General features: G+C 42.5%; 2 protein-coding genes and 1 pseudogene across 2 annotated transcripts; 2 read left to right on the forward strand and 1 right to left on the reverse strand.

Annotated features, from left to right (window-relative positions):
- Nucleotides 1-4,932: 4,932 nt before the first annotated feature.
- Nucleotides 4,933-24,157, forward strand: LOC120864562 (putative adhesion G protein-coupled receptor E4P). Its single transcript, XM_040241619.1, has 8 exons — nucleotides 4,933-5,056; nucleotides 11,132-11,290; nucleotides 12,762-12,956; nucleotides 16,285-16,520; nucleotides 18,244-18,310; nucleotides 22,205-22,296; nucleotides 23,687-23,867; nucleotides 24,143-24,157. The coding sequence occupies exons 2-8, from the start codon at nucleotides 11,132-11,134 to the stop codon at nucleotides 24,155-24,157; spliced, it is 945 nt and encodes a 314-aa protein (XP_040097553.1). The 5' UTR covers nucleotides 4,933-5,056.
- LOC120864901 (ferritin light chain-like) lies at nucleotides 7,380-7,907 on the forward strand. The gene has a single exon (XM_040242110.1). It carries the CDS (start codon nucleotides 7,380-7,382, stop codon nucleotides 7,905-7,907), a length of 528 nt encoding a protein of 175 aa, XP_040098044.1.
- On the reverse strand, nucleotides 13,150-16,243 carry LOC120863279 (annotated as a pseudogene).
- Nucleotides 24,158-25,476: the final 1,319 nt, after the last annotated feature.

A 25,476-nucleotide genomic window follows, 5' to 3' on the forward strand; every position in this document is an offset into this window, starting at 1 on the left:
TGTGTGTGTGTGTGTGTGTGTGTGTGTGTGTGTGTGTGTGTGTGTGTATTCATTCTTTTTCAGGTTTTTTTCCCATATAGATTATTACAGAATATTGAGTATAGTTCCCTGTGCTATACAGTAGGCCCCTGTTGCTTACCTGTTTGGGTAAACAACAGGTGTGTATATATTAATCCCAAATTCCTAAATTGTCCCTCCCCAGATCCCACATTTCCCCTTTGGTAACCATTAGTTTGTTTTAGAAATCTGTGAGTCTGTTTCTAGTTTGTAAGCACACTCACAACTTTTAAATTTATTTTTTTCCAGTTTGGTTTATCACAGGGTAGTGAATGTAGTTCCCTGTGCTCTACACTAGGACCTTGTTTTTTATCCATCCTATGTTTAATAGTTTGCATCTGCTAATCCCAAACTCCCAGTCCATCCCTCTCCTACCCCTCTCCCCCTGGGCAACCACAAGGCTGCCCTCTATGTCTGCACACTCACTATTTGTATGGCAGGAACTAGCCGATTCTTTTGGCAACTTCAGCAACATCATCAGCCAGTCATCTCAGAGACGCAAGGAAGAAATTGCCCGTTTGGCGACAGGGTATCTTCACAGAGTGCAGTCAGCAGCCTATGAAGCTGCCCTCAATCGACCCACAGGAGGAACGCTGAGGAAAGAGTCACAATTTATGGGTAAGCTGTAGTTATGGATACTCAGGACCATGAGAAAGACTTTTGAACTTAAATTGGGTTCAGGAAATGTTGGTTGAGCTACAATTTCATTGGCAGAAAATAGCCTTCTCTTTCTTTACACTGGCAAAATCTGTGTATGTACTTGACATACACAGATCTTATTTCCCTTCAGCACCCTAAGTTTGCATTGGATGAGGCTTGAAAGTTCATTTGACTGGACCATCCATTCATCATTCAGGTCTAACCTATTTTCAAAGTGAATCTTTCGTGGCTGTGTGTACTGTCACTTTTAATCCAAGAGTCACCCTGGAGTTATATACAAATCTTTATCAAGGATACACTGAAGGATAAAGCAGCCTTTAGTCTTAGAATCAATAAAAGTTGGGGGCATAAGCAGCACCTAGCAAAGTGTCTGGTACTTCAAGCCATTTACTAATCATCAAATGAATGACTGAATATATGGACAGAAAAAAAAATGTGGTGCTATCATCAGAGGATAAGATTCCACTTTTTTAGAAAAAAAATATTTTATTGAAATATAATTTCCCCCTCCATATCCTTGTTTTCAGACATTTTTTCCCCTGATGACATTATGAGTAAGCAATGGTTTCTTGCTATAGTTTTATGTGCATTTCACTGATTACTAATGGACTAGAAATTGGATTTCATTTCTGTAATTATTCTGATCTATATTCTTTGTTCATTTTCCCTTATCCAGTTGTTCTTTGTCCATTATATTTTTGGTTTTCATCTTATTGAATTTTGGGACCTCTTTACATATGATGGACTTTATTTATGTTTCTAAATATCTTCTGCCAATCTGCGGTTTCTTGAAAGGACTTTTGAGTGAAGATGTTTCCACTTCTGATGTAATCATATTTTCTGTCTTAGAGATGTGGGGAGGGAGATAGCAAATGCCAGGGAAGCAGTTTGTGATGCTAATTAGACTGATTAGAGTAGGCTTGGAGAGGAGGTGAGATTTGTAAGAAGACTTGAAGGAAAAGAAGGAGTGAGCTACATGCATACCTCACGGAGAATGATCCTGGGCAGAGGAGTTGGGGTCAGCATTCCTGGTGTGCTGGAGGTACTTGCAGAGTGTCTGGAAGTGACTGGTCAAGGAACTGATGTAAGGCAAGATCAGACAGGGTCTTCCTGGGAATTGTAACAACACTGGCTTTTATTCAGGGAGACACTAACTGATTCACATTTTGAAAGGATCCAACTGGCTGCTCTGGAGGAACAGTGAATGTAGTTATGCAATTGGGATCAGCCAGGAGAGATCTACTAGGGGTCTAGATGAAGTCAGTGCCCCCAGTCAGATTCACACCAACATTGGTGTCATTTCAGCAAAAAGTGTGAATTTGCTGCCAGGTTTGAGAGAAAGAGAAAGGTTGGTGCTAAAGCTGATTAATGTGTAGGTGATTAAAATATTCGGCCTAGGTGATTAAAATATTTGGCTTGTTCAAAACAAAAGAGACAGAGAGTGAGGATGGAGAGATGGAGGGAAGGAGTAAGATGCCTTGTGATTCTTTTTTTAATTAACTCTTATTGGAATATAGTACTTTACAGTGTTGTGTTAGTTACTACCGTACAGCAAGATGAATCCGCTACATATCCTCTTTTTTTGGATTTCCTTCCCATTTAGGTCACCACAAAGCACTGAGTAGAGTTCCCTGTGCTATACAGTAGATTCTCATCAGTTATCTATTTTATTTGTTGTTATTGTTTAGTCACTAAGTCGTGTCCAACTCTTTTGAGATCCCATGGACGGTAGCCTGCTAGGCTCCTTTATCCATGGGATTTCCCAGGCAAGAACACTAAATGGGTTGCCATTTCCTCACCAAGGGATCTTCCTGACCCAGAGATTGAACTCGCATCTCTGGCATCTCCTGCACTGGCAGGCGGATTCTTTACCACTGAGCCACCTTGGAAGCCCATAGTATCAATAGTAACTGACTTATATGCCTTGTGATTCTGCAGCGTGTATCAAACTAAGTGAAAAAGTGTATGGTTAGTAAATAATGGCCTCTTAAACTCTTTAATTAAGACCTCCTCTTGAATGATAGTGTGGTCAAAAGAAAAGATATCAGTCTCATGATTAGAAGAGATGAGACAATCTTGTGCCAGCCTCACTCAACTCTAATATTGAATCTGTTCCCTCCAATAAGAGACTGGGTGCCCAAACAAACCCAACAGCTTCTATATGTCCACTCCAACTCCATCACCCAAGCTCCAGTTTTCATCTGAAGCTTCTGAAGTTGCAAAGTCTTCCCTGATAGCTCAGCTGGTAAAGAATCCACCTGCAATGCAGGAGACCCCGGCTCAATTCCTGGGTCGGGAAGATCCGCTAGAGAAGGGATAGGCTTCCCACTCCAGTACTCTTGGGCTTCTCTTGTGGCTCAGCTGGTAAAGAATCCACCTGTAATGTGGGAGACCTGAGTTCAATCCCTGGGTTGGGAAGATCCCATGAGGAAATTCCTATGGGAATTTCTACCCACTCCAATATTCTTACTTGAAGAATTCTATACAGTCTATGGGATCACAAAATGTCAGACACTCCTACAGTCGTCATTTTTTAAATTTAATTTAATTAATTAATTTATTTATTTTGCCACACCACACTGCATGTGGAATCTCAGTTCCCTGACCAGGGATCAAACCCATGCACCTTGCATTGGGAGCATGAAGTCTTAAATACAGGGCCACCAGGGAAGTCCTTGTCATTTTTTAAAATGAGATGGACAAGGAAATTATATTTTAAAACAAGTGTTTATAAAGATTTCCAATATTCACACAGATTTTTTTGTTTTTTAGTTATTAAAGTGCTGACTATCAAGAACAGCTGTGAAACAGAAAATGAGATAGTTAAATTACAGACTGAAATGGAGGCAATGGACATCGATTGCAGTGTTGTCACTGGAGGAGGAACTGGAGGTAACAGAAATTACCTAGATTATCTCAACATCTCTAGAATTGCGGGGAGGGGAAATTTACTTTTATTTTTTATTGAATTATATTAATAATTAATACACAGTACTATACTAATTTCAGCTGTACAACAGGCTGATTTGATACTTTTATACATTATGAATGATCAAATCACTGTGCAAAATTGCTACAATATTACTGACTATAATTATATCTTTGTGACATATATAATTCCAATCACCCATCTTCTCCCCCATGCCCCCTTCATATTCTTTCCTCTGGAAAACACCGCTTTGTTCTCTGTGTCCATGAGTCTGTTTCTCTTTTGTCTTGTGTTTTAGATTCCACATAGATGTGAAATCACGTGGGATTTGTCTTTCTCTGTCTGACTCATTTCACTCAACATAACATCATACCCTCCAGGTTCATCCATGTTGCTGCAAATGGAAAGACTTCTTTCTTTTTTGTGGGTCCATCTAGACAAGGCTACGGTTTTTCCAGTCATGTATGGATGTGAGGGCTGGACTATAAAAAAAGCTGAGTGCCGAAGAACTGATGCTTTTGAGCTGTGGTGTTGGAGAAGACTCTTGAGAGTCCCTTGGACAGCAAGGAGATCCAACCAGTCCATCCTAAAGGAAATTAGTCCTGATATTCATTGGAAGGACTGATGCTGAAGCTGAAACTCCAATATTTTGGCCCCCTGATATGAAGAGTTGACTCACTGGAAAGACCCTGATGCTGGGAAAGATTGAGGGCAAGAGGAGAAGGGGACAACAGATGATGAGATGGTTGGATGGCATCACTGACTCAATGGACATGAGTTTGAGTAAACTCCGGGAGTTGGTGATGGACAGGGAGACCTGGTGAGCTGCAGTCCATGGGGTCGCAAAGTGTCAGACATGACTGAGCAAATGAACTGAACTGAACTGAATATTCCACTGTATATATATACCACATCTTTATCCATTCATCTATGGAGGACACTTAGGTTGCTTCCATATCTTGACTATTGTAAACTGCTGCAAGGGACACAGAGGGTATCTTTTCTAGAATCCAGACATAGCCTTATCATCCTGCAAGTGGAAAGGCTTTGAAATCTCCCCCATCTCTTTTTCATGGATGTATGATCTAACAAAGTAGGGTTTAGGATTCTACATTTTGTATTTGACTTCTTAGAGACTTGCCAGATAAATTCTTAACTTCGGCTACACATTCCCCAGTCTCCTCCACAGGTTGATCGTATCCTTGCTTCCTTTCAGGTGCTGTAGTCTTGATTTCTTACAAGTCTTTCGGGTCCGTCTTAAATGGCTCCTTTGTATCTAAGGAAAACCTAACTCTTGATGAAAAGCTGGATCACTTTCAGCTGAACTCCAAGGTGATAAGTGGTACCACAGGATGCAAGAAGAATTATTCCCTGGCCAAACCCGTGAACTTCACATTTCACCATATACAGGTGGGCAAATTATCAACTTGTTTGAGCACCTAGAGATTTCTACCAATCACACTTGTAAACCCAGCAGTGAAAAAGTATGTTTTTTGTAGTCAGTTCTTTCTCCCCAAGCTGGTTTATCAGGAATTGCCAATGGAGATTGGAAATTCAGCCCAGTGCTTGGTTACTAGCTACTCCAAAAATTATGTGATGGGAATTATTCCCTCAACAGACCAAGAAATGATAAAAAAAAAAAAAACTGTAGCCTTATATACTGTTGGGAAATGAACAGATAAAGACCACTCTTTGCAATCCCATGGACTATAGCTTGCCAGGCTCCTCTGGAGTGGGTTGGCATTTTCTCCTCCAGGGGATCCTCCCAACCCAGGGATCAAACCCGTGTCTCCTGCACTGGCAGGCAGATTCTTTAGCACTGAGCCACCTGGGAAGCCCAGGATGTTCACAGTAAGGTCTCTTAACGTGAAATCAGCAAGTCACATACTTGAAGTACATACAGTTATATTTGTCAAGTATTCATCAATAAAGCTGGAAAAAATAAAAGACTCAACTTAAAAAATAAAAAGTCAGTTGAGAGCTTCCCTGGTAGCTCAATGGTAAAAAATCCACCTGCCAATGCAGGACACATGGGTTCAATCCCTCGTCCAGGAAGATCCCAAATGCCTCAGGGCAACAAAGCTGCTAAGCCTGAGCTCTAGAGTCCTCGGGCTGCAACTACTGCGCCCACGTGTCACAACTACTGAAGCCACGCGCCCTAGAGCCCATGCTCAGCAGCAAGAGAACCCAGCCATCACAGCGAGAAGCTCTTGAGAGGAGGCCCTGCTCTCTGAAACTAGAGAAAAGCCTGCACAAAACGAAGACCCAGCACAGCCAAAAATAAAAAAATAAGCAAATTTTGAAATCAGGTGAAAGGGTTGTGTTTTTTTTTTTTTTTTTAACATTTGGAAGGATTGATTTCACTTCTGACACAAGAATTGAAACCTGAGCCTCTAATTAATTGAAGAAGAATTTGAGAATACATTATCTGGTCTTCCAGTTCTAAGATACTTTATATAACAAAGTCTATATTGAATATGGTATCTTGCACTTCAAAATTTGTTGAGCGTAGATATTATAGTGTTCTTACCCACAAAAACAAACAAACAAAAAGCTGAAACAAAAGGACACAGGAAACTTTAGGAAGTGTTGGGTATGTTTTGTTACATTGGTGGTGCTGCTGGTATCACAGGTGTTTGCATATGTCCAAATTCATCATTTTTTATGTAGTGTGTGCTGTGCGTTCAGTCGTGTCTGACTCATGACTGTAACCCACTGGGCCCCTCTGTCCATGGGATTCTCCAGGCAAGAATACTGCACTGGGTTGCCATTTTCTACCCCAGGGGATCTTCCCAACCTAAGGAGTGAATTCACATTTCTTGTGTCTCCTGCATTGGCAGGCAGATTCTTTACCTTTGAATATAATTATAGCTCAGTATAGCCATAAAAAAAAAACTGAATCCCATTACTTTTAAAACACATTAAAAATTGTCCTCACAAGATATTTAATGTGGGCCCCTGTGCTATATATTAGGACCTTGTTGTCTATCCATTCCAAATGTATAGTTTGCATCTATGAACGCCAAACTCCCAGTCCATCCCTCCCCCTTCCCCCTCCCCCCAGCAACCACAAGTCTGTTCTCTATATCTGTGAGTCTGTCTCTGTGTAAACACAATTTTGCAATAATTATAAATGCAAAGTAACATTTAAATTGCATAAAAAATTAAAAAACAAAAACTTTGGTATAAAAGATTTTATTGGAGTATAGTTGATTTGGAATCAGTGAATTTAACTCAGATGCCCATTATATATACTACTGTGGGCAAGAATATCTTAGAAGAAATGGAGTAGCCATCATAGTCAACAAGAGTCCCAAATGCAATCCCAAAAACAACAGAATGATCTCTATTCATTTCCAAGGCAAACCAGTCAATATCTCAGTAATCCAAGTCTATGCCCTGACCAGTAATGCTGAAGAAGCTGAACAGTTCTATGAAGACCTATAAGACCTTCTAGAACTAACATGCAAAAAAAGATGTCCTTTTCATGATAGGGAACTGGAATGCAAAAATAGGAAGTCAAGAAATACCTGATAAGTGTGCTCAGCAGCCCCACGAATCTGTCTCTTGCTTCAACAGTGCTTGGACAGAACAGACCCAGGAACACCCCTTGCTCCAGCCTCCAACCACCCTCCAACCTTTTTTCCAGTCGCAACCTCAGGAGTCAGCCACTCAGCTGTCCGTGATCACCAGGACCAGCCACCATTTTTTAACTCCTTATTACCAACCAATCATGAGCTCCCCTATTTGTCAGAATTATTCTACCAAAGTGGAGGCCACCGTCAACTGCCTGGTTAACATGCAACTGCAGGCCTCCTACACCTACCTCTCTCTGGGCTTCTGTTTCAACCGCAATGATGTGGCCCTGGAGGGTGTGGGTCACTTTTTCCATGAATTGGCCAAGGAGAAGCACGAGGGTGCAGAGCATCTCTTCAAACTGCAAAACCAGCGTGGCAGCTGCACCCTCTTCCTGGACATGCAGAAGCCATCTCAAGATGAGTGGGGTAAAACCCAGGACGCTATGGAAGCCGCCGTTCTCCTAGAGAAGAACCTGAATCAAGCCTTGTTGGATCTGCGTGGCCTGGCTTCTGCCTGCAGAGACCCCCACATCTGTGACTTCCTGGAGAACCACTTCCTAAATGAGGAAGTGAAACTCATCAAGAAGATGGGTGACCACCTGACCAACCTCTGCAGGCGGGCTGGTCCCCAGGGTGAGTTTGGTGAGTATCTCTTCAAAAGGCTCACCCTCAAGCTCGACTAGGAGCTTCTGTAGACCAGTGGCCTTTGAAGAACCCGCCTGACATCAGGGCTGCCTGAAGCCCCTCTCTCCAGCTACTAGGCAGCTTTTTAACACCCTGGAGCCCTCTCTCAAGCCTTGGACCAAATGGAAACAATAAAGCTTTTTGCAGCATTAAAAAAAAAAAAAGAAGTACATGGAGTAACAGGCAAATTTGGCCTTGGAGTACAGAATGAAGCAGGGCAAAGCCTAATAGAGTTTTGCCTAGAAAACACACTGGTCATAGCAAACACCCTCTTCCAACAACAGAAGAGAAGTCTCTACACATGGACATCACCAGATGGTCAGTACCAAAATCAGATTGATTATGTTCTTTACAGCCAAAGATGGAGAAGCTCTATAAATTCAGCAAAAACAAACTGGGAGCTGACTGTGGCTCAGATCATGAACTCCTTATTGCCAAATTCAGACATAAATTGATGAAAGTAGGGAAAACCACTAGACCATTCAGGTGTGACCTAAATCAAATCCCTTATCATTGTACAGTGGAAGTGACAAATACATTCAAGGGATCAGATCTGATAGAGTGCCTGAAGAACTATGGACAGAGGTTCATGACATTGTACAGGAGGCAGTGATCAAGACCATCCCCAAGAAAAAGAAATGCAGTAAGGCAAAATGGTTGCTGAGGAGTCCTTACAAATAACTGTGAAAAGAGGAGAAGTGAAAGGCAAAGGAGAAAAGGAAAGATATATCCATTTGAATGCAGAATTCCAAAGAATAGCAAGGAGAGATAAGAAAACCTTCCTCAGCAATCAATGCAAAGAAATAGAGGAAAACAATAGAATGGGAAAGTCTAGAGATCTCTTCAAGAAAATTAGAGATACCAAGGGAACATGGAACATTTCATGCAAAGATGGGCTCAATAAAGGACAGAAATGGTATGGACCTAACAGAAGCAGAAGATATTAAGAAGAGGTGGCAAGAATACACAGAAGAACTGCACAAAAAAGATCTTCATGACCCAGATAATCAACATGGTGTGATCACTCACTTTGAGCCAGATATCCTGGAACGTGACATCAAGTGGGCCTTAGGAAGCATCACTACGAACAAAGCTACTGGAGGTGATGGAATTCCAGCTGAGCTATTTCAAATCCTAAAGATGATGCTGTGAAAGTGCTGCACTCAATATGCCAGCAAATTTGGAAAACTCAGCAGTGGCCACAGGACTGGAAAAGAGTTTTCATTCCAATCCAAAAGAAAGTCAATGCTGAAGAATGCTCAAACTACCACACAATTGCACTCATCTCACATGCTAGTAAAGTAATGCTCAAAATTCTCCAAGCCAGGCTTTAGCAATACATGAACAGTGAAATTCCATATGCTCAAGCTGGATTTAGAAAAGACAGAGGAACCAGAGATCAAATTGCCAACATCTGTCGGATCATCGAAAAAGCAGAGTTCCAAAAAGCATCTACTTTAGCTTTATTGACTATGCCAAAGCCCTTGACTGTGTGGATCACAATAAACTGTGGAAAATTCTTCAAGAGATGGGAATACCAGACCACCTGACCTGCCTCCTGAGAAATCTGTATGCAGGTCAAGAAGCAACAGTTAGAACTGGACATGGAACAACAGACTGGTTCCAAATATGGAAAGGAGTACATCAAGGCTTGTCACCCTGCTTATTTAACTTCTATGCAGAGTACATCATGAGAAACACTGGGCTGGATGAAGCACAAACTGAAGTCAAGATTGCCAGGATAAATATCAATAACCTCAGATATGCAGATGACACCACCCTTATGGCAGAAAGTGAAGAAATAAAGAGCCTCTTGATGAAAGTGAAAGAGGAGAGTGAAAAAGTTGGCTTAAAACTCAACATTCAGAAAACTAAGATCATGGCATCTGGTCCCATCACTTCATGGGAAATAGATGGGGAAACAATGGAAACAGTGACAGACTTTATTTTTCTGGGCTCCAAAATCACTGCAGATGGTGACTGCAGCCATGAAATGAAAAGACGCTTGCTCCTTGGAAGAAAAGTTATGACCAACCTAGACAGCATATTAAAAAGCTGAGACATTACTTTGCCAACAAAAGTCCGTCTAGTCAAAGCTATAGTTTTTCCAGTGGTCATGTATGGATGTGAGGGCTGGACTATAAAGAAAGCTGAGCACTGCAGAATTGATGCTTTTGAACTGTGGTATTGGAGAAGACTCTTGAGAGCCCCTTGGACATCAAAGAGATCAAACCAGTCCATCCCAAAGGAAATCAGTCTGAATATTCATTGGAAGGACATGCTGAAGCTGAAACTCCAATACTTTGGCCACCTGATGTGAAGAACTGATTCATTTGAAAAGACCCTGATGCTGGGAAAGATTGAAGGCAGGAGGAGAAGGGGAGGACAGTAGGATGGCATCACTAACTCAATGGACATGAGTTTGAGTAAACTCTGGGAGTTGGTGATGGATAGGGAGGCCTGGCATGCTGCAGTCCATGGAGTCCCAAAGAGTCGGACATGACTGAGCGACTGAACTGAACTGATTTAGAATGTCATATTGGTTTCAAGTATACAATATAGTGGGCTTCCCAGGTGGCTCAGTGGTAAGAATCTGCCTGCAACTGCAGGAGAGGAAGGAGATATGGGTTTGATCCCTGGGTTGGGAAGATGCCCAGGAAGAGGAAATGGTAATTCACTCCAATATTCTTGCCTGGAAAATTCCATGGACAAAGGACTCTGGTCGGACACAACTAAGCATGCATGCATGCATACAATATGTAATCCAGTATTTTTGCAGATTATATTCCATTAAATGTTACTACAAAGTAATGGTTAGAGTTTCCTGTGCTATATAGTAAACCATTGTTGCTTATCTATTTAATAGATAGCAGTTTGTATCTGTTAGTCCCATAGTCCTAATTTGTCTCCCGCCACCCTTGATAAGCACAAGTTTGTTTCCTATTCTGTGAGTTTGTTTCTGTTTTTTATTTTCCATTCATTTGTTTTATTTTTTAGCTTCCACATATAGGAGAAAATATAGAGTACTTATCTGCCTGACATTTTACTAAGCATAATATCCTTTAGGTCTATCTGTGTTGTTGCAAATGGCATTCTTTCTTTCTTTTTCATGGTTGAATAGTATTTCATTGCATGTGTGCATGCGTGCATATGCGTGCATGTATATGTAGGAAGCTTCGGATTTTAAATGATAGTGTCTCATGAAGAGCAATTTTCTTTCCAGATGATAGAGGAAAGCAAAAAGTCTCTTTGCGTCTACTGGGATGAGCTGGCCTGGTCTAAAAAAGGGTGCCACGTGACCTTTTCTGACAGAGCTCAAACTGTATGCAGCTGCAGCCATCTGTCCACCTTTGCCATCCTCATGGCCTCGGTCGAGCTGAAGGTACGTGTGTAAACACACATGACGCTGAAAGTCAGCTCTGCTGCAGGGTGGTGCCAGGGTGGAAGACAGGGATCTTCAAAAAGAAGACGAAAAAATATGAGCAGAGGAACAGCTATGTATCTTCCTCTCTTCTTCCTTTTTTCTTTTCATTTTTTTAAATTCAAGGATAATGCTTTACAACGCTGTTAGTTTCTGCCATACAGCAACATGAATATGTACACATTCCCTTCCCTTTTGAGTCTCCCTCTTACCAAACCCCCATCCCACCCTGTTAGGTCATCACAGAATACCAAGCTGAACTCCCTGTGCTATTGAGCATCTTCCAGTTAGCTTTTCTTTCACACATGGTAGTGTACTTGTTTCAGAGCTACCTGAGAAGCCACAGTGTATATGCTCCAATGCAACTCTCTCAACTGGTCCCACTCTCTCCTTCCCCTGCTGTGAACACAAGTCCATTCTCTATGTCTGAGTCTCTATTCCTCCTCTGCAAGTACATTCATTCATCAACACATTTTTTCTAGATTCTGTATGTATGCATTAATCTAAATTTCTCTTTTATCCTGTTAAAAAAATACTACCCTTTTAGGAGGTATGTAGTGGCATCTCATTGTGGTTTTAATTTATATGACCCTGCTGACTAATGGTGTGGAGCCTCTTTTCATATATTCTCATGGGATAGAACTTGTGAGTGAAACATCCCTTCTATCTGGGAAACCTAGTCATCCAAACCCACTGCATTCAGCCTTTAGGAATTTGGTGAATTTCTGGTGGATTTCTTCACACCCACTCCTGTAACAACTACCTGTTCCTTCTGTGCTCTGTTAAAATGGAAATAGTTCCCATGTCTTATCTCTCTTGGAAAGAATTTGAGTTAATGTCTCCTCTTTGCTGTGCAAACTCATCTCTCCAATGAGATCGAGAGAAAATACGATTTTATTGGCTATCTTTTTTTATTGTTTGGGTGAGAGTCATGTTTCATTGCAATATTCTACATCTTTTTAAAAAATTATTTACTTTTGGCTGCCTGGGTCTTCATTGCTGCACATGGGCTTTCTCTATTTGTGGCAAGTCAGGGCTACTCTCCAGCTGTGGTGTCCAGGCTTCTCATTGTGATGGCCTCTCTTGTTACAGAGGAGCCCAGCAATGGGCTCTAGGGCATGTGGGCTTCGCTAGTTGCAGCACACAGGCTCAGTAGTTGCAGCACCCGGGCTTAGTTGCCCCACAGCATGTGGGACCTTCCCAGACCAGGGGTGGAACCCATGTCCCCTGCAATGACAGGTCGATTCTTCACCAGTGGACCAGGAGGGAAGTCCAGTCTGGCCACTATTGATCTGCTCAGTTTCTCACGAGGAAATTAACACCATGCATTGAGAGTTCTTATTAGGAACCACAATTGGCTTATTGGCCTATTGGGAACCACAGCCTCCAAAACAAAAACCAGTTGGAGTCTCTTTTCTCCTGCTGCATCTAGGAGGATCCCGTGCTGACCATGATCACCTACGTGGGGCTGAGCCTCTCTCTGGTCTGCCTCTTCCTGGCGGCCCTCACCTTCCTCCTTTGTCGATCCATCCAGAACACCAGCATCTCCCTCCACCTGCAGCTCTCCATCTGCCTCTTCCTGGCCTACCTCCTCTTCCTCACAGGCATCAAACGGACAGAGCCCAAGGTAGAAGAATTAACCAAAACCCTTTCTTACTTATATTTTATTTTGGCCATGCTACATGACTTGTAGGATGTTAGTTCCCCCACAAAAGATTGAACCTAAGCCCACAACAGTGAAAGTGCCAATTCCCAAACTGGACTACCAGGGAATTCCCTTCTTCTTTTTTTATTTTTATTTTTATTTTTTTTTTAAATAGCCAGATCTTTTATAGAGGGGGGACAGTTCGGGGAGGCCTCTCACTGCACAGCCTGTTCATTGGCGCTGCTTCGAGTCCTGTGGCTTCACCACGTCTGGCAGCTCAGGCGGGCTGGGCCTCAAATGCCTCATCTGCCCTGAGGGCTAGCCACACAGTGGCTGGGGCCTGAGGCCGTGCTGTCTGGCTGGTGAAGCCACACTCTCCCAACGTCTTGCCGTCCTCGTCCAGAAGCTGTTCGTCCTTGTACAGCCGCTGCTCATCCGGCGGCCGCTTGAGGATACCCTAGACGATGCGCTTCAGCTCGAACACGGTGCTCGACTCCTTGGCGTCTGTGAAGACAGTGGTCTTGTGGCGCCGGATCATAAGGAACACGACCTGGGGGCGGCGGGCGGCGTGAGTGCGGAGCCGGGGTCCCGCCGCACAGCCCGCCGCCCCCGCCGCCCCCAGCCCCAGCCCCGGCCCGGTGCCCCTCCCCTACGCCCCTCTTCTTTTTTAAAAAACAGCTTTTTCTTTAATTTTTATTGGTGTATGGTTTCTTTACAAGGTAGTGCTAGTTCCTGCTGTGCAGCAAAATGAGTCAGTCACAAGAGTGCATTAAGGAGAGTTCCCTGTGCTGTACAGCAGGCTCTCATTAGTTATCTATTTTATACATAGTATCAACAGTATAATTCATCCACTGTAATTTGCCCTTTTTCAATGTACACCTCAGTGGCTTTCAGTATATTCGTGGAACTGTGTATTCCCATGGGTTACTTAGTACTTATTACATGTTCATACCCTCAAATCACATCCACCTTATCCTTACCCATTTTTATTTTTAGATAAGAGATTATACAGTATTTGTCTTTGTCTGACAATCTCCTGAGCATAAAGCTCTCAAGGTTCACCTGTGTTGTTGCAGAAGGCAGGGATCCTCCTTTCTCATGGTTAAATAGTATATTAGATATGTTGCTGGAAAATTCCACAGACAGAGGAACTTGGCATTATCTATGTCTATAATAGACATAGATACATTGTTGTTTAGTCACTAAGTTGTGTCCGACGCTTTTGCAACCCCATGGACCACAGCCTGCCAGGCTCCTCTGTCCTTGGGATATCCCAGGCAAGAATACTGAAGTGGATTGCTATTTCCTGCTCCAGGGGATCTTCCTGACCCAGGGATCAAACCCACATCTCCTGCATTGGTAGTCGGGTTATTTACCCACCTGAGCCACCTGGGAAGCCCAGGTATAGAGACAGAGATATAAAACCATCGACCTGATCAAGGTAGAGAACATGCCCTGAGCTCACAGAGTTTCCTTCATGTCCTTTCACCAGTTAATTGTCAATTTAAAAACTTGTACATTACTTTACAATAATTAGCCTCCAACTAAAATAAATAAAAAATTTTTTAAAAGAATAAAACTGAAGAGGCTTGGATGCCTTAGGTATCTTCATAATATATTGAAAGGCAAATTATGGGATAAAATATGTCCATAATTGTTAAAACTGCTTATAGAGGGATCATGAAAAATTGTAAATATATAGGAAATAAATGTCTGAGGTGGTTCTTATGTTAAAAAAAAAAAAGAAAAAAAAACTTGTACAGAGTGAATGAACGATGCACAGTGGAACTGGGTCCTAAGGGACACTGATGTATGATTCCCAGCTAGCAGGTTTGATATCAAGCATTGTTTCATGCAACAGCATCTCCGAGGAGTGAGAGGGAGAAACCAGGAAGTGAATGGAGTTTTACAAGGAATGAGAGGTTGCTGGAAAGACTCAGGACATGATTCCAAAGAGAGGAGGGTTTTATTCATCATGAAAAGAGAGTCAATGGTCCAGAAGAGATCATGAGAGGTGTAGAAGAAACCCATTACCCTCGGACAATGGACAGTGGTCACTGTTCTCTTGAAATGTGTGGAAAGCAGTGTCCTCAAACAAAAGTCAGGTTCTACTTTTATCAAAGACAGAGTGGCGGGCAGTGGGCGGGATGGGCGTCATTTCCCTGGTGGTCCAGTGGTTAAACTCCACACTTCCAGTGCAGAGAGCATGGGTTCAATCCCTAGACAAGTAACTAAGATTCCACATGCTGCATTGTGCAACCTAAAGAGAGGGGGAAAATTGACTTTTTCAAGTTCCAGTGGTCCTACAGACATGGAGGGAACAGTCAGTGAATATGAAGAAGGGTGAGGGAGGGTTTGCTTACTACGGAAAATGTCATTCAGAGCAGATGCTTTCATAGTGGAGGTAACCATGAGCTGTTGGCTCAAAAGAGAAAACTATGGGGCTTTACGGGGATAAAAATATTGGAGGAGTCACTCATTCATGTACCCAACATATATGCCACACAGACCAGAGTGACTTCCGTTCTGGGCAGTGACCAAGATGGAAGAGACGGTGATCGTGGCAGGACAAGCAGGCTATAAGCTTTCTACGAGGATTAATTTCATCCTCAGAAGGGGAAAGGGGGCAGGGAGGTGGTTAAGGGTTCTTGGGATGGAGACAGCCCTGGCCAGCACCAGCTTCATCCGACTCAGAGAAGTCTAGCATCCATTAACCAACAGGCAAAGGGCTATCTGATTTCTGCCATCCTTAACACACTTTGAATATTGTCTTCTTCCATTTTAAGATGGACAAAGATCTCTTTGAACTTTAGTTAGCTAGTTAGCTATTTTTGGCTGCGCTGGGTCTTTGTAGCTATGAGCTTTCTCTAGTTACAGCAAGTGGGGGCTGCTCTTCCTTCAGTACATGGATTTCTCACTGCAATGGCTTCTCTTGTTTCAGAGCACAATGTTTGGGTTTAGTTGCCCCATGGCATGTGGAATCTTGCCAGACAAGAAATCAAACCTGTGTCCTCTGCATTGGCAGATGGATTTTAAGCCCTGGACCACCAGGGAAGTCCCCCATTCAACTTTAAACATGATACATTTTCAGTTTTTCTTGGGTGGCCCAAGTGACACCCTGCCACGGCATGGGAATAGACAAGAGGGACCATCCATCCGTTTGGAGACATGACTCTAAAGAGAAGAAGGACATGTGAAGAAGGCTAAGGAGCATCTCTCATCAAAGTTACCCGGAGACAACCCTGGTGAAGAGCAGGTGGTGAGGTCATTGCACCCAGGACCACTCCAGTGGCCCCCCTCTCCCCTCCAGGTGCTGTGCAAGGTCGTCGCCGGTGTACTGCATTACCTCTACTTGGCCGCCTTCACCTGGATGTTCCTCGAAGGGCTGCACCTCTTCCTCACTGTCAGGAACCTCAGAGTGGCCAACTACACCAGCGCAGGCAGATTCAAGAAGAGGTTCATGTACCCTGTAGGCTACGGGGTCCCAGCGGTGATTGTGGCTGTGTCTGCAGCGATCAACCCCCAAGGATACGGCACCACTAAGCAGTGAGTCCGGTGCTGAAAATGTGCTGTCGGGGACGTGGGTACACACCTGTCTCTATGGGAAACTGAGGGTGGAAGGAAGGGTTGAGTAGGTCATGACAGGCTGAGAACAAAGATGCTGAACATTTATTTCTCCAGCCCCTGGGGCAAAGTGTTTCATATACACCATTTCTCATCTCTATCAAAACATCCCTAGAGGAAAGTGCTCCAGTTGTCCCCATTTTGTATACTAAGCAAACTGAGGTTTAGAGAAAAAAAGGTGAATGACTAGTGTAAAGTAACACAGACGGTAAACTGGAAGGAGCATGAATTTTTATTTTTATATAAATGTCTATATTTATAAATGTCACATATTTATAGATCTTTACTACTTCTATTCCTGAAAGTAATAACTGGTTTTATAGAAATAATATTCTAATAAAGAGCCTCTGTAATACCACTAAGCCCAGTATGTTAGTCAGTCATGTGCAACTATGCACCCCCATGGACTGTGGCCCACTAGGCTCCTCTGTCCATGGGATTTTCCAGGCAAGAATACTGGAGGGGATTGCCATTTGCTACTCCAAAGTGTTTTCCCAGCCTACAGTTTGAACCCGTGTCTCCTGCGTTGGCAGGTGGATTCTTTACCAACTGCACCTCTTGAGAAGCCCTTATATATATATAAATATACATATAAATATGTATTTTTATAAAAATGGGATCATGATAAAGATACTGCATGTAATTTGTTTATTCCCTTAATACTCTCCAGGCCAGAATACTGGAGTGGGTAGTCTTTCCCTTCTCCAGGGGATCTTCCCAACTCAGGGATCAAACCCAGGCCTCCCACATTGCAGGCAGATTCTTTACCAGCTGAACCACAAGGGAAACCCAAGAACACTTGAGTGGGTTGCCTATCCTTTCTCCAGTGGATCTTCCTGACTTAGGAATTGAACTGGGGTCTCCTGCATTGCAGGTGGATTCTTTACCAATTATCAGGGAAACCCAATATATATATTATACATATAAATATATATTTTTTTTATAAAAATGAGATCATGATAAAGGTTCTGCATGTAATTTGTTTATTCCCTTAATAATATGTAGTGGACTTTTTCTACATTAATAGTACAGATATACATCATCATTTAATGTGTTACATTGTATATTCTTACTGCCTTTTTAAAATTAAGCTCTAAGTGATAGACATTTGAAATTCTTTACATATCTTTGCTGTCATAACCAAATGCTTCCATAAACTTCAAGGAGCATGAATTCTAGACTTGATTACCTGGTTCCAAATTCAAGGTTCCTCACTTACTAGTCTGGTGACTCTGAGGACAGTTAAATTCTTTCCTAGGTTTTCTCACCTGTAAAAGAAAGACAGTAATACTCTCTACTTCCAAGTATTAGAATGCTGCCTGACACATGTAAATGCTATATGCATGCTCAGCTGCCTCAGTTGTATCCAACTCTTTGTGACCCTATGGGCTGTAGCCCACCAGGCTCCTCTGTCCATGGGTTTCTCTAGAATACTGGAGTGGGCTGCCGTGCCCTTCTCCAGGGGCTCTTCCCCACCCAGGGTTTGGACCCACCTCTCCTGCATCTCCTTGCATAGAAGATGGATTCTTTACCAGTGAGCCACTGGGAAGCCCAAAAAGCCCTATATAAATATTATCTGTTGCAGATCACTTATTGTATTCCATTACCTTTTAAAATGCTGCCACTGCTGCTTTCTGTTTTCCAGTTGCTGGATCAACCTAGAGAAAGGATTCATCTTGAGTTTCTTAGGACCCATATCAGCTGTCATCTTGGTAGGTTTGTAGTGTGTGTGTGTGTCTGCCTCAGGTGCCATGTGGGTATAGAGTATGTGTGTGTGGTATCTAGTATTCAACTTAATTTGAAGATCAAAAGAGGTACTATTTTTTATTTTTTATTGCAGTATAGCTGATTTACAATGTTGTGTTCATTTCAGGTGTACAGTGAAGAGATTCAGCCGTATATATATAATGGAAAAGAACCTGGAAAAGTATATATATATGGATACTTTTACATATATAAAAGAATATATATTTTTTTTCAGATTCTTTTTCATTATAGGTTATATCAAAGAATTGAATATAGTTCCCTATGCTATACAGTAGGTCATTATTGTTTACCTGTTCATATATAGTAATGTGTATACGTTAATTCCAACCTCCTAATTTATCCTTCTCCCCACTTCCCCTTTGGTAACCATAGTTTGTTTTCTGTTTGTTGGTCTATTTCTCTTTTGTATTTGAATTCATTTGTGTATTGTTTTTATATCTCACATATAAGCAGGAGCATATGATATTTGTCTTTCTCTGACTTAACTTCACTTAGTATGATAATCTCTGGTTGTAACCATGTTGCTGCAAAAGGCATTCTTTCATTCTTTTTATGACTGAACAATATTCCATTGTATATATGTACCACACATCTTCTTTACCATTCCTCTGCTGATGGACATTTAGGTTGCTTCCATGTCTTGGATAGTATAAATAGAGCTGCAGTGAACATCGGGGAGCATGTATCTTTTCAAAGTGTGGCTTTCTCTGGATACATGCTCAGGAGTGGGACTGCTGAAGCATATAGCAGTTCTAGTTTTACTTTTTTAAAGAATCTCTGTACTGATCTCCATCCCGGTTTTACCAATTTACATTCCTACCAACAGTGTAGGAGGGCAAACTAGGTACTATTTTAACATTCATTTGTTTCCTTTTAATAGCAGATGTTTGAGCATATGTATTTAAATTTTTTGAGCATATTTTTGCCATCAAAAAGTCTACAAACAATAAACGCTGGAGAGGGTGTGGAGAAAAGGAAACCCTCTTACACTGTTGGTGGGAATTCAAACTAGTACAGCCACTGTGGAGAACAGTGTGGAGATTCCTTTAAAAAAAAAAAACTGGAAATAGAACTTCCATACAACCCAGCAATCCCACTGCTGGGCATACACACCGAGGAAACCAGAGTCAAAAGAGACGCATGTACCCCAATGTTCATTGCAGCACTGTTTACAATTGCTTGGACATGGAAGCAATCTAGATGTCCGTCAGCAGACAAATGGATAAGGACGTTGTGATACATATACACAATGGAATATTACTCAGCTATAAAAAAGAATGCGTTTGAGTCAGTTCTAATAAGTGGATGAAACTGGAGCCTATTATACAGAGTAAAGTAAGTCAGAAAGAAAAGCACCAATACAGTATATTAACACATATATATGGAATTTAGAAAGACAGTAATGACAACCCTACAACAAGACAACAAAAGAGACACAGATGTAAAGAACAGACGTTTGGACTATGTGGGAGAAGGCAAGGGTGGGATCATTTGAGAGAATAGCATTGAAACATGTGTATTACCACATGTAGAACAGATGACCAGTGCAAGTGTGATGCATGAAGCAGGGCACTCAAAGCCAGTGCTCTGGAACAGCTCAGAGGGATGGTGTGGGAAGGGAGCTAGGAGGGAGCTTCAGGATGGGGGAGACACATGTGCACCCATGGCTGATTCATGTCGATGTATGGCAAAAACCACCGCAATATTGTAAAGTAATTAGCCTCCAATTAAAATAAATAAAATTTTTAACGATAAGAATAAAAATCTAAAAAAGGAAAAAAAAACTTTGAGCATATTTAAATGCTGATGAATAGAGATGAAATCATCCTTGTATCTCTAATATCTAGCATGCCATATATGCTTAATATATATTTGTTGAATAAACAAATGAGTGTATCTGTAAAAATATAATTGTGACTATGATAAAATTATGTGATTTTCCAAGTGTTCTTAAATCTTCTTCAGTTTGTTCAACTCTCAGGATATAGTCTGATGATTAGTCAGTTTAAGCTAAAGTGTGTTACTTTGACAAAGAAGTCCCAACATCTCAGTGGCTTGACAAAGCAAATATGTTTTTGTGTGCTATTTTTGCAAAGTCCAGTTTGGATCAAGAGGCTCTTCCCCATGTGAGATTCAGCTTTACTTTTTTTTATGACTGTGCTGGGTCTTCGTTGCTTTGTGCAGGCTTTCTCTAGTTGTGGTGAGTGGGGGCCACTCTTTTTTGGGTACTCACGTTTCTCACTGAGGTGGCTTCTCTTGTTGTGGAGCGCAGGCTCTAGGCATGGGGGCTTCAGAAGTTGCAGCACATGGACTCAATAGTTCTGGCACATGAACTTTGTTGCTCCAAGGCGTGTGGGATCTTCCCAGACCAGGGATTGAACTCATATCTCCTGCATTTGCAGGCAGATTGTTAGCCCCTGTGGCACCAGGGGAGTCCTCAGCTTTTCTTTTATGATTCTATTATTTTGACACATGACCTCATTGGTTGTTGCTGGAGGGGAAGAGAGTTGAAGACTGTGTAGGATTCAGGCATATATCACTGCAACCAACATCTCATCCACTAGAATTCAGCCACATGCCCCAGACTGTCTGAAATGAGCCTGGAAAATATCTGCCCATGGCCCATGTGTACAAGGAAAGGCATTGGTGGAGATACCACATTGCATTGTGTTTGTGCCACCTGACCACCCATGCATGTTCTTTTGTGGGCTTTCAGGAGCTCCTTGGTGATGTTGTACAAGTATCCCCAGTCTGCTCCAAAGGAATTTCAACATATATATATATTTTTTTAAAACTTTTTGGCTGTGCTATGAGGCATGTGGGATCCTAGCTCCTGACCAGGGATGGAACCTGCATCCCCTGCATTGGAAGCATGGAATCTTAACCACTAGACCACCAGGGAAGTCCCCAAGTTTCAACATATTCTAACTATAAAATCTCATACCTTTCCCATGATCTTCAGTGCTTTCTAGTTTGACTCTATTTTCCTTAGGGTATACTTGCCTTGCAGTGTTGCACATAACTATAAAATCTCATACCTTTCCCGTGATCTTCAGAGCTTTCTAGTTTGACTCTATTTTCCTTAGGGTATACTTGCCTTGCAGTGTTGCACAACAAAGTGCATTAGCTATAGCATGTAGCACGTTAGTCACTCAGTCGTGTCCAACTCTTTGCGACTCCATGGGCCATAGCCCACTAGGCTCTTCTGTCCATGGAATTCTCCAGGAAAGATTACTGGAGTGGGTTGGCATTCCCTTCTCCAAGGGATCTTCCTGACCCAGGGATCGAACCCTGGTTTCCCGCACACAGGCAGATTCTTTATTTCTGAGCCATGACAAATATCCCCTCTCTCATGGCCCTCCTTCCCACCCACCCCCATCTCACCCCTCTAGGTCATCATAGAACACCCAGCTAGGCTCCCACTAGCTATCTGTAGCTATCTACACATGGCATCTTTACACATGGCAGTACACATACGTCAGAGAAAACCATAAAAAAATGAAATTACATGTCTCAGAATGGGAGAAAATAATGGCAAACAAAGCAACTTACAAGGAATGAATCTCCAAAGTATACAAAGAGCTCATAAAACTCAATATGAGAAGAAACACACCCAATCAAAAAATGGGCAGACCTATGTAGACATTTCTCCAAAGAAGACACACAGATAGCCAAGAGACACATGAAAAGATGCTCAACATCATGAACTATCAGAGAAATGCAGGTCAAAACTACAATGAGTAGTTCACTTCACACAGGTCAGAATGGCCATCATTAAAAAAAAAAAAACTGACTCTGTATATTGGTCCACAATTAGTATCTTATTTTTTTTCTTTCAGATAAACTTAATCTTTTATTCAATAACCTTGTGGATTTTGAGAGATCGACTTTCTTCCCTCAATAAAGATGTGTCCAAGATACAAAACACAAGGTAAAATGGGTTTAGACAGTTTAATGGGCTTAGCATAGGTTGTAGTTCTAAAGGATTGCTTTTTCAAGCATGCATGCATGCTCAGTTACTAAGTGGTGTCCAACGCTTTGTGACCTCATGGACAGTAGCCCACCAGGCTCCTCTATCCATAGGATTTCCCAGACAAGAATACTGGAGTGGGTTGCTATTTCTTCCTCCAGGGAATCTTTCTGACACAACAATCAAACCCATGTCACCTGCATTGGCAGGCAGATTGTTTACCTACTGAGGCACCTGGGAAGCCCCTAAACAGTCATCTGTAAAGAGTTGCCTACCATGTTAGGCTGCTGCTGGAGCTGCTAAGTCGCTTCAGTCATGTCTGACTCTGTGCGACCCCATAGATGGCAGCCCACCAGGCCCCCCCATCCCTGGGATTCTCCAGGCAAGTACACTGGAGTGGGTTGCCAGGAACCACCGTCAAATGAGAATCACCCGTAAAATCATATATGTTTGAAACTTTGAAATTAATGAGAAGATTCAGAGAACCAGAAAGTAGAATTGATGTTGCCAAGGGGTGAGGGTAGGAAGGAATGGGCATTTATTGTTTTTTGGATACATAGGTTCAGTTCTTCAGGGTGAAAAACAGCTCAGTAGAAAGATAGTGTTGCTGGTAGTACAGCAATGTGAATGTATTTAATGCTTCCGAACTGTGTGCTCAAATATAGCTGTAGTAAATTTTGTGTTATCTGTTTTTGCCACATTAAAAAAATATAATGGTAAAATACCTTTCCTTGAGGAGGAAATGGCAACCCACTTCAGTATTCTTGCCTGGGAAATCCCATGGACACAGGAGCCTGGCGGACTACAGTCCACTGGGTCACAAGAGTCAGACACGACTTAGCGACTAACAACCACCACCACAGAATATCATTCCAATTATAAATATTCATATTAGAGGAAAACACCATGGAATAAACTCATGTTCATCTATTACAGTTTTTACAGTGGCAATGATAGCCATTACTTCCAAATATCGTACTCTCAACCACAGTTTCTCCAAGTCCATCTTGGCTTGAGAAAAGTTCACAAGTAATTAGAATGGTGTCCCAGGTGGCTCAGTGGTAAAGAATCTGCCTGCCAATGCAGGAGACATAGGCTTGATCCCTGGGTTGGGAAGATCCCCTGGAAAAGGAAATGGCAACCTATGGAAACCTACAGCATTCTTGCCTGAATAATTCCATGGACAGAGAAGCCTGGCAGGCTACAGTTCATGGGGTCGCAGAGTCAGACACAACTTAGGGACTAAACTACTACAGTTGGAGAGGAAGGCAGATGGGGCCTGAAGACAGGACAACATACTACTCAAGAGAGAAGGTGGTGGGTTGGTGACTGTCCTTCTTGGTGTTAACAGGATGCTGACGTTTAAAGCCATTGCTCAGCTCTTCCTCCTGGGCTGTTCCTGGTGCCTTGGCTTCTTTCTCGCTGAACTGATAAAGGAACCCCTCAGATCCATCATCGCCTATGCTTTCACCATCACCAATGTCCTGCAGGGAGTCTACATCTTCCTGGTCCACTGCCTCCTCAACCAGCAGGTAATAGGACCCATCCTGTCTTCTTCCCAGCTCCCAGCTGGGGTCCTCTCATGCATTTACCTGGCTAACCCTTCTCTCCCACATGATGCCCTCCTGCTTGATGTGTTCCCATTTTCCCCAAGCCTACCATTCTCCACTGAGTCCGGGAGTTCAAGCCCCTGTTTGTAGAAGCATTTTTTAAGCATCTGTAGGATGAGGTGAGTTCCACATCCTACCACTCCGCCATCTTGATTCCCCTTTGGGAGTTTTCAAGTCTCCGTTTTCCAATTTTCCAGTTTCCCAACTCATGAATCTGTAATGAGTATTGGATGGTAGCATTCCCTTTCTTCTCAGATCATGAATATGGGGTCTGACAGCAGCAAAACTAAAGTTTGGGGGACAGTGGTTTCCATTTTTTAATATTCAAATTGGATTTTAACGATTATTACTTGCTTGGCTCTGGGGGATCCAGGGGCTGCTTTTTGGACAGTGAAGAAATCAGAAATGGGAAACAACATAATTAGACATTGAATAACCAACTGTGATTTGCACTGTGGGGAAAATTGTTAGGGGGACATTAAACTACCACTTAGGGCTTCCTTAGGCTTGACAGTGAGGGGCTTAATGTGGGTGGGAGACAACCAGCCAAAGAAAGGAAGTAAGGCTGATGTGGAAACCCTTGCCAGTCTCAGAACCGAAACAAAGACATGTAGCGAGGGCAGTGCTCTGAGTATAGGAGACTGCGGTGGTAGTGAAGATCCAAGTGCCAGCATTGACTGGACATATAAGCCTTTTAAGTAGTGATTTTACATTGCATTCTGACTCAATAAATATGCAGATATCTCTAGGTTTCACTCCAATGGAGTTGTATGGATTTCAGAGAGACATGTAGTCAGGTATGAATATGAAAGTGGTACCATAAAGAAGGCTGATGCTGAAGAATCGATGCTTCAAACTGTGGTGCAGGAGAAGCCTCTTAAGAGTCCTAAGGACAGCAAGGAAATAAAAACAGTCAATCCTAAAGGAAATCAGCCCTGAATAGTCATTGGAAGGACTTATGCTGGAGCTGAAGCTCCAATCCTTTGGCCACCTGATAGGAAGAGCAGAATCTTTGGGAAAGACCCTGATACTGGGAAAGATTGAAGGAGGGCAGGAGGAGAATGGGGAACAGAGGATGAGATGGTTGGATGGCATCATTGACTCAATGGACATGAGTCTGAGCAAATTCAAGCAGATACTGAATGACAAGGAAGCCTGCTGTGCTGCAGTCCACGGGGTTGCAAAGTGTAGGACCAGACTTAGCAACTGAACAACAACAACATTGAGAGGAGGAAGCAATTCTCAGTAGGTACAGAAAATGCTCATGTTCTTAGGGATGATATAAATGCTATGTTATCATTAACATGAATATGAACGGGCTGATCCACAAATAATATCTCTGTAGTCACTCATAGGGGCCTCTCTAGCGGCTCAGACACTAAAGAATCTGCCTGCAGTGCAGGAGACCTGGGTATGACCTCTGGGCCGGGAATACCCCCTGGAGAAGGGAATGGTTACCCACTCCAGTATTCTGGCCTGGAGAATCTCATAGACAGAGGAGCCTGGCAGTCTACAGTCCATGCGGTCTCAA

The sequence above is a fragment of the Oryx dammah genome, unplaced genomic scaffold, assembly GCF_014754425.2.
Source record: "Oryx dammah isolate SB20612 unplaced genomic scaffold, SCBI_Odam_1.1 HiC_scaffold_5, whole genome shotgun sequence".
Lineage (NCBI taxonomy): Eukaryota > Metazoa > Chordata > Mammalia > Artiodactyla > Bovidae > Oryx > Oryx dammah.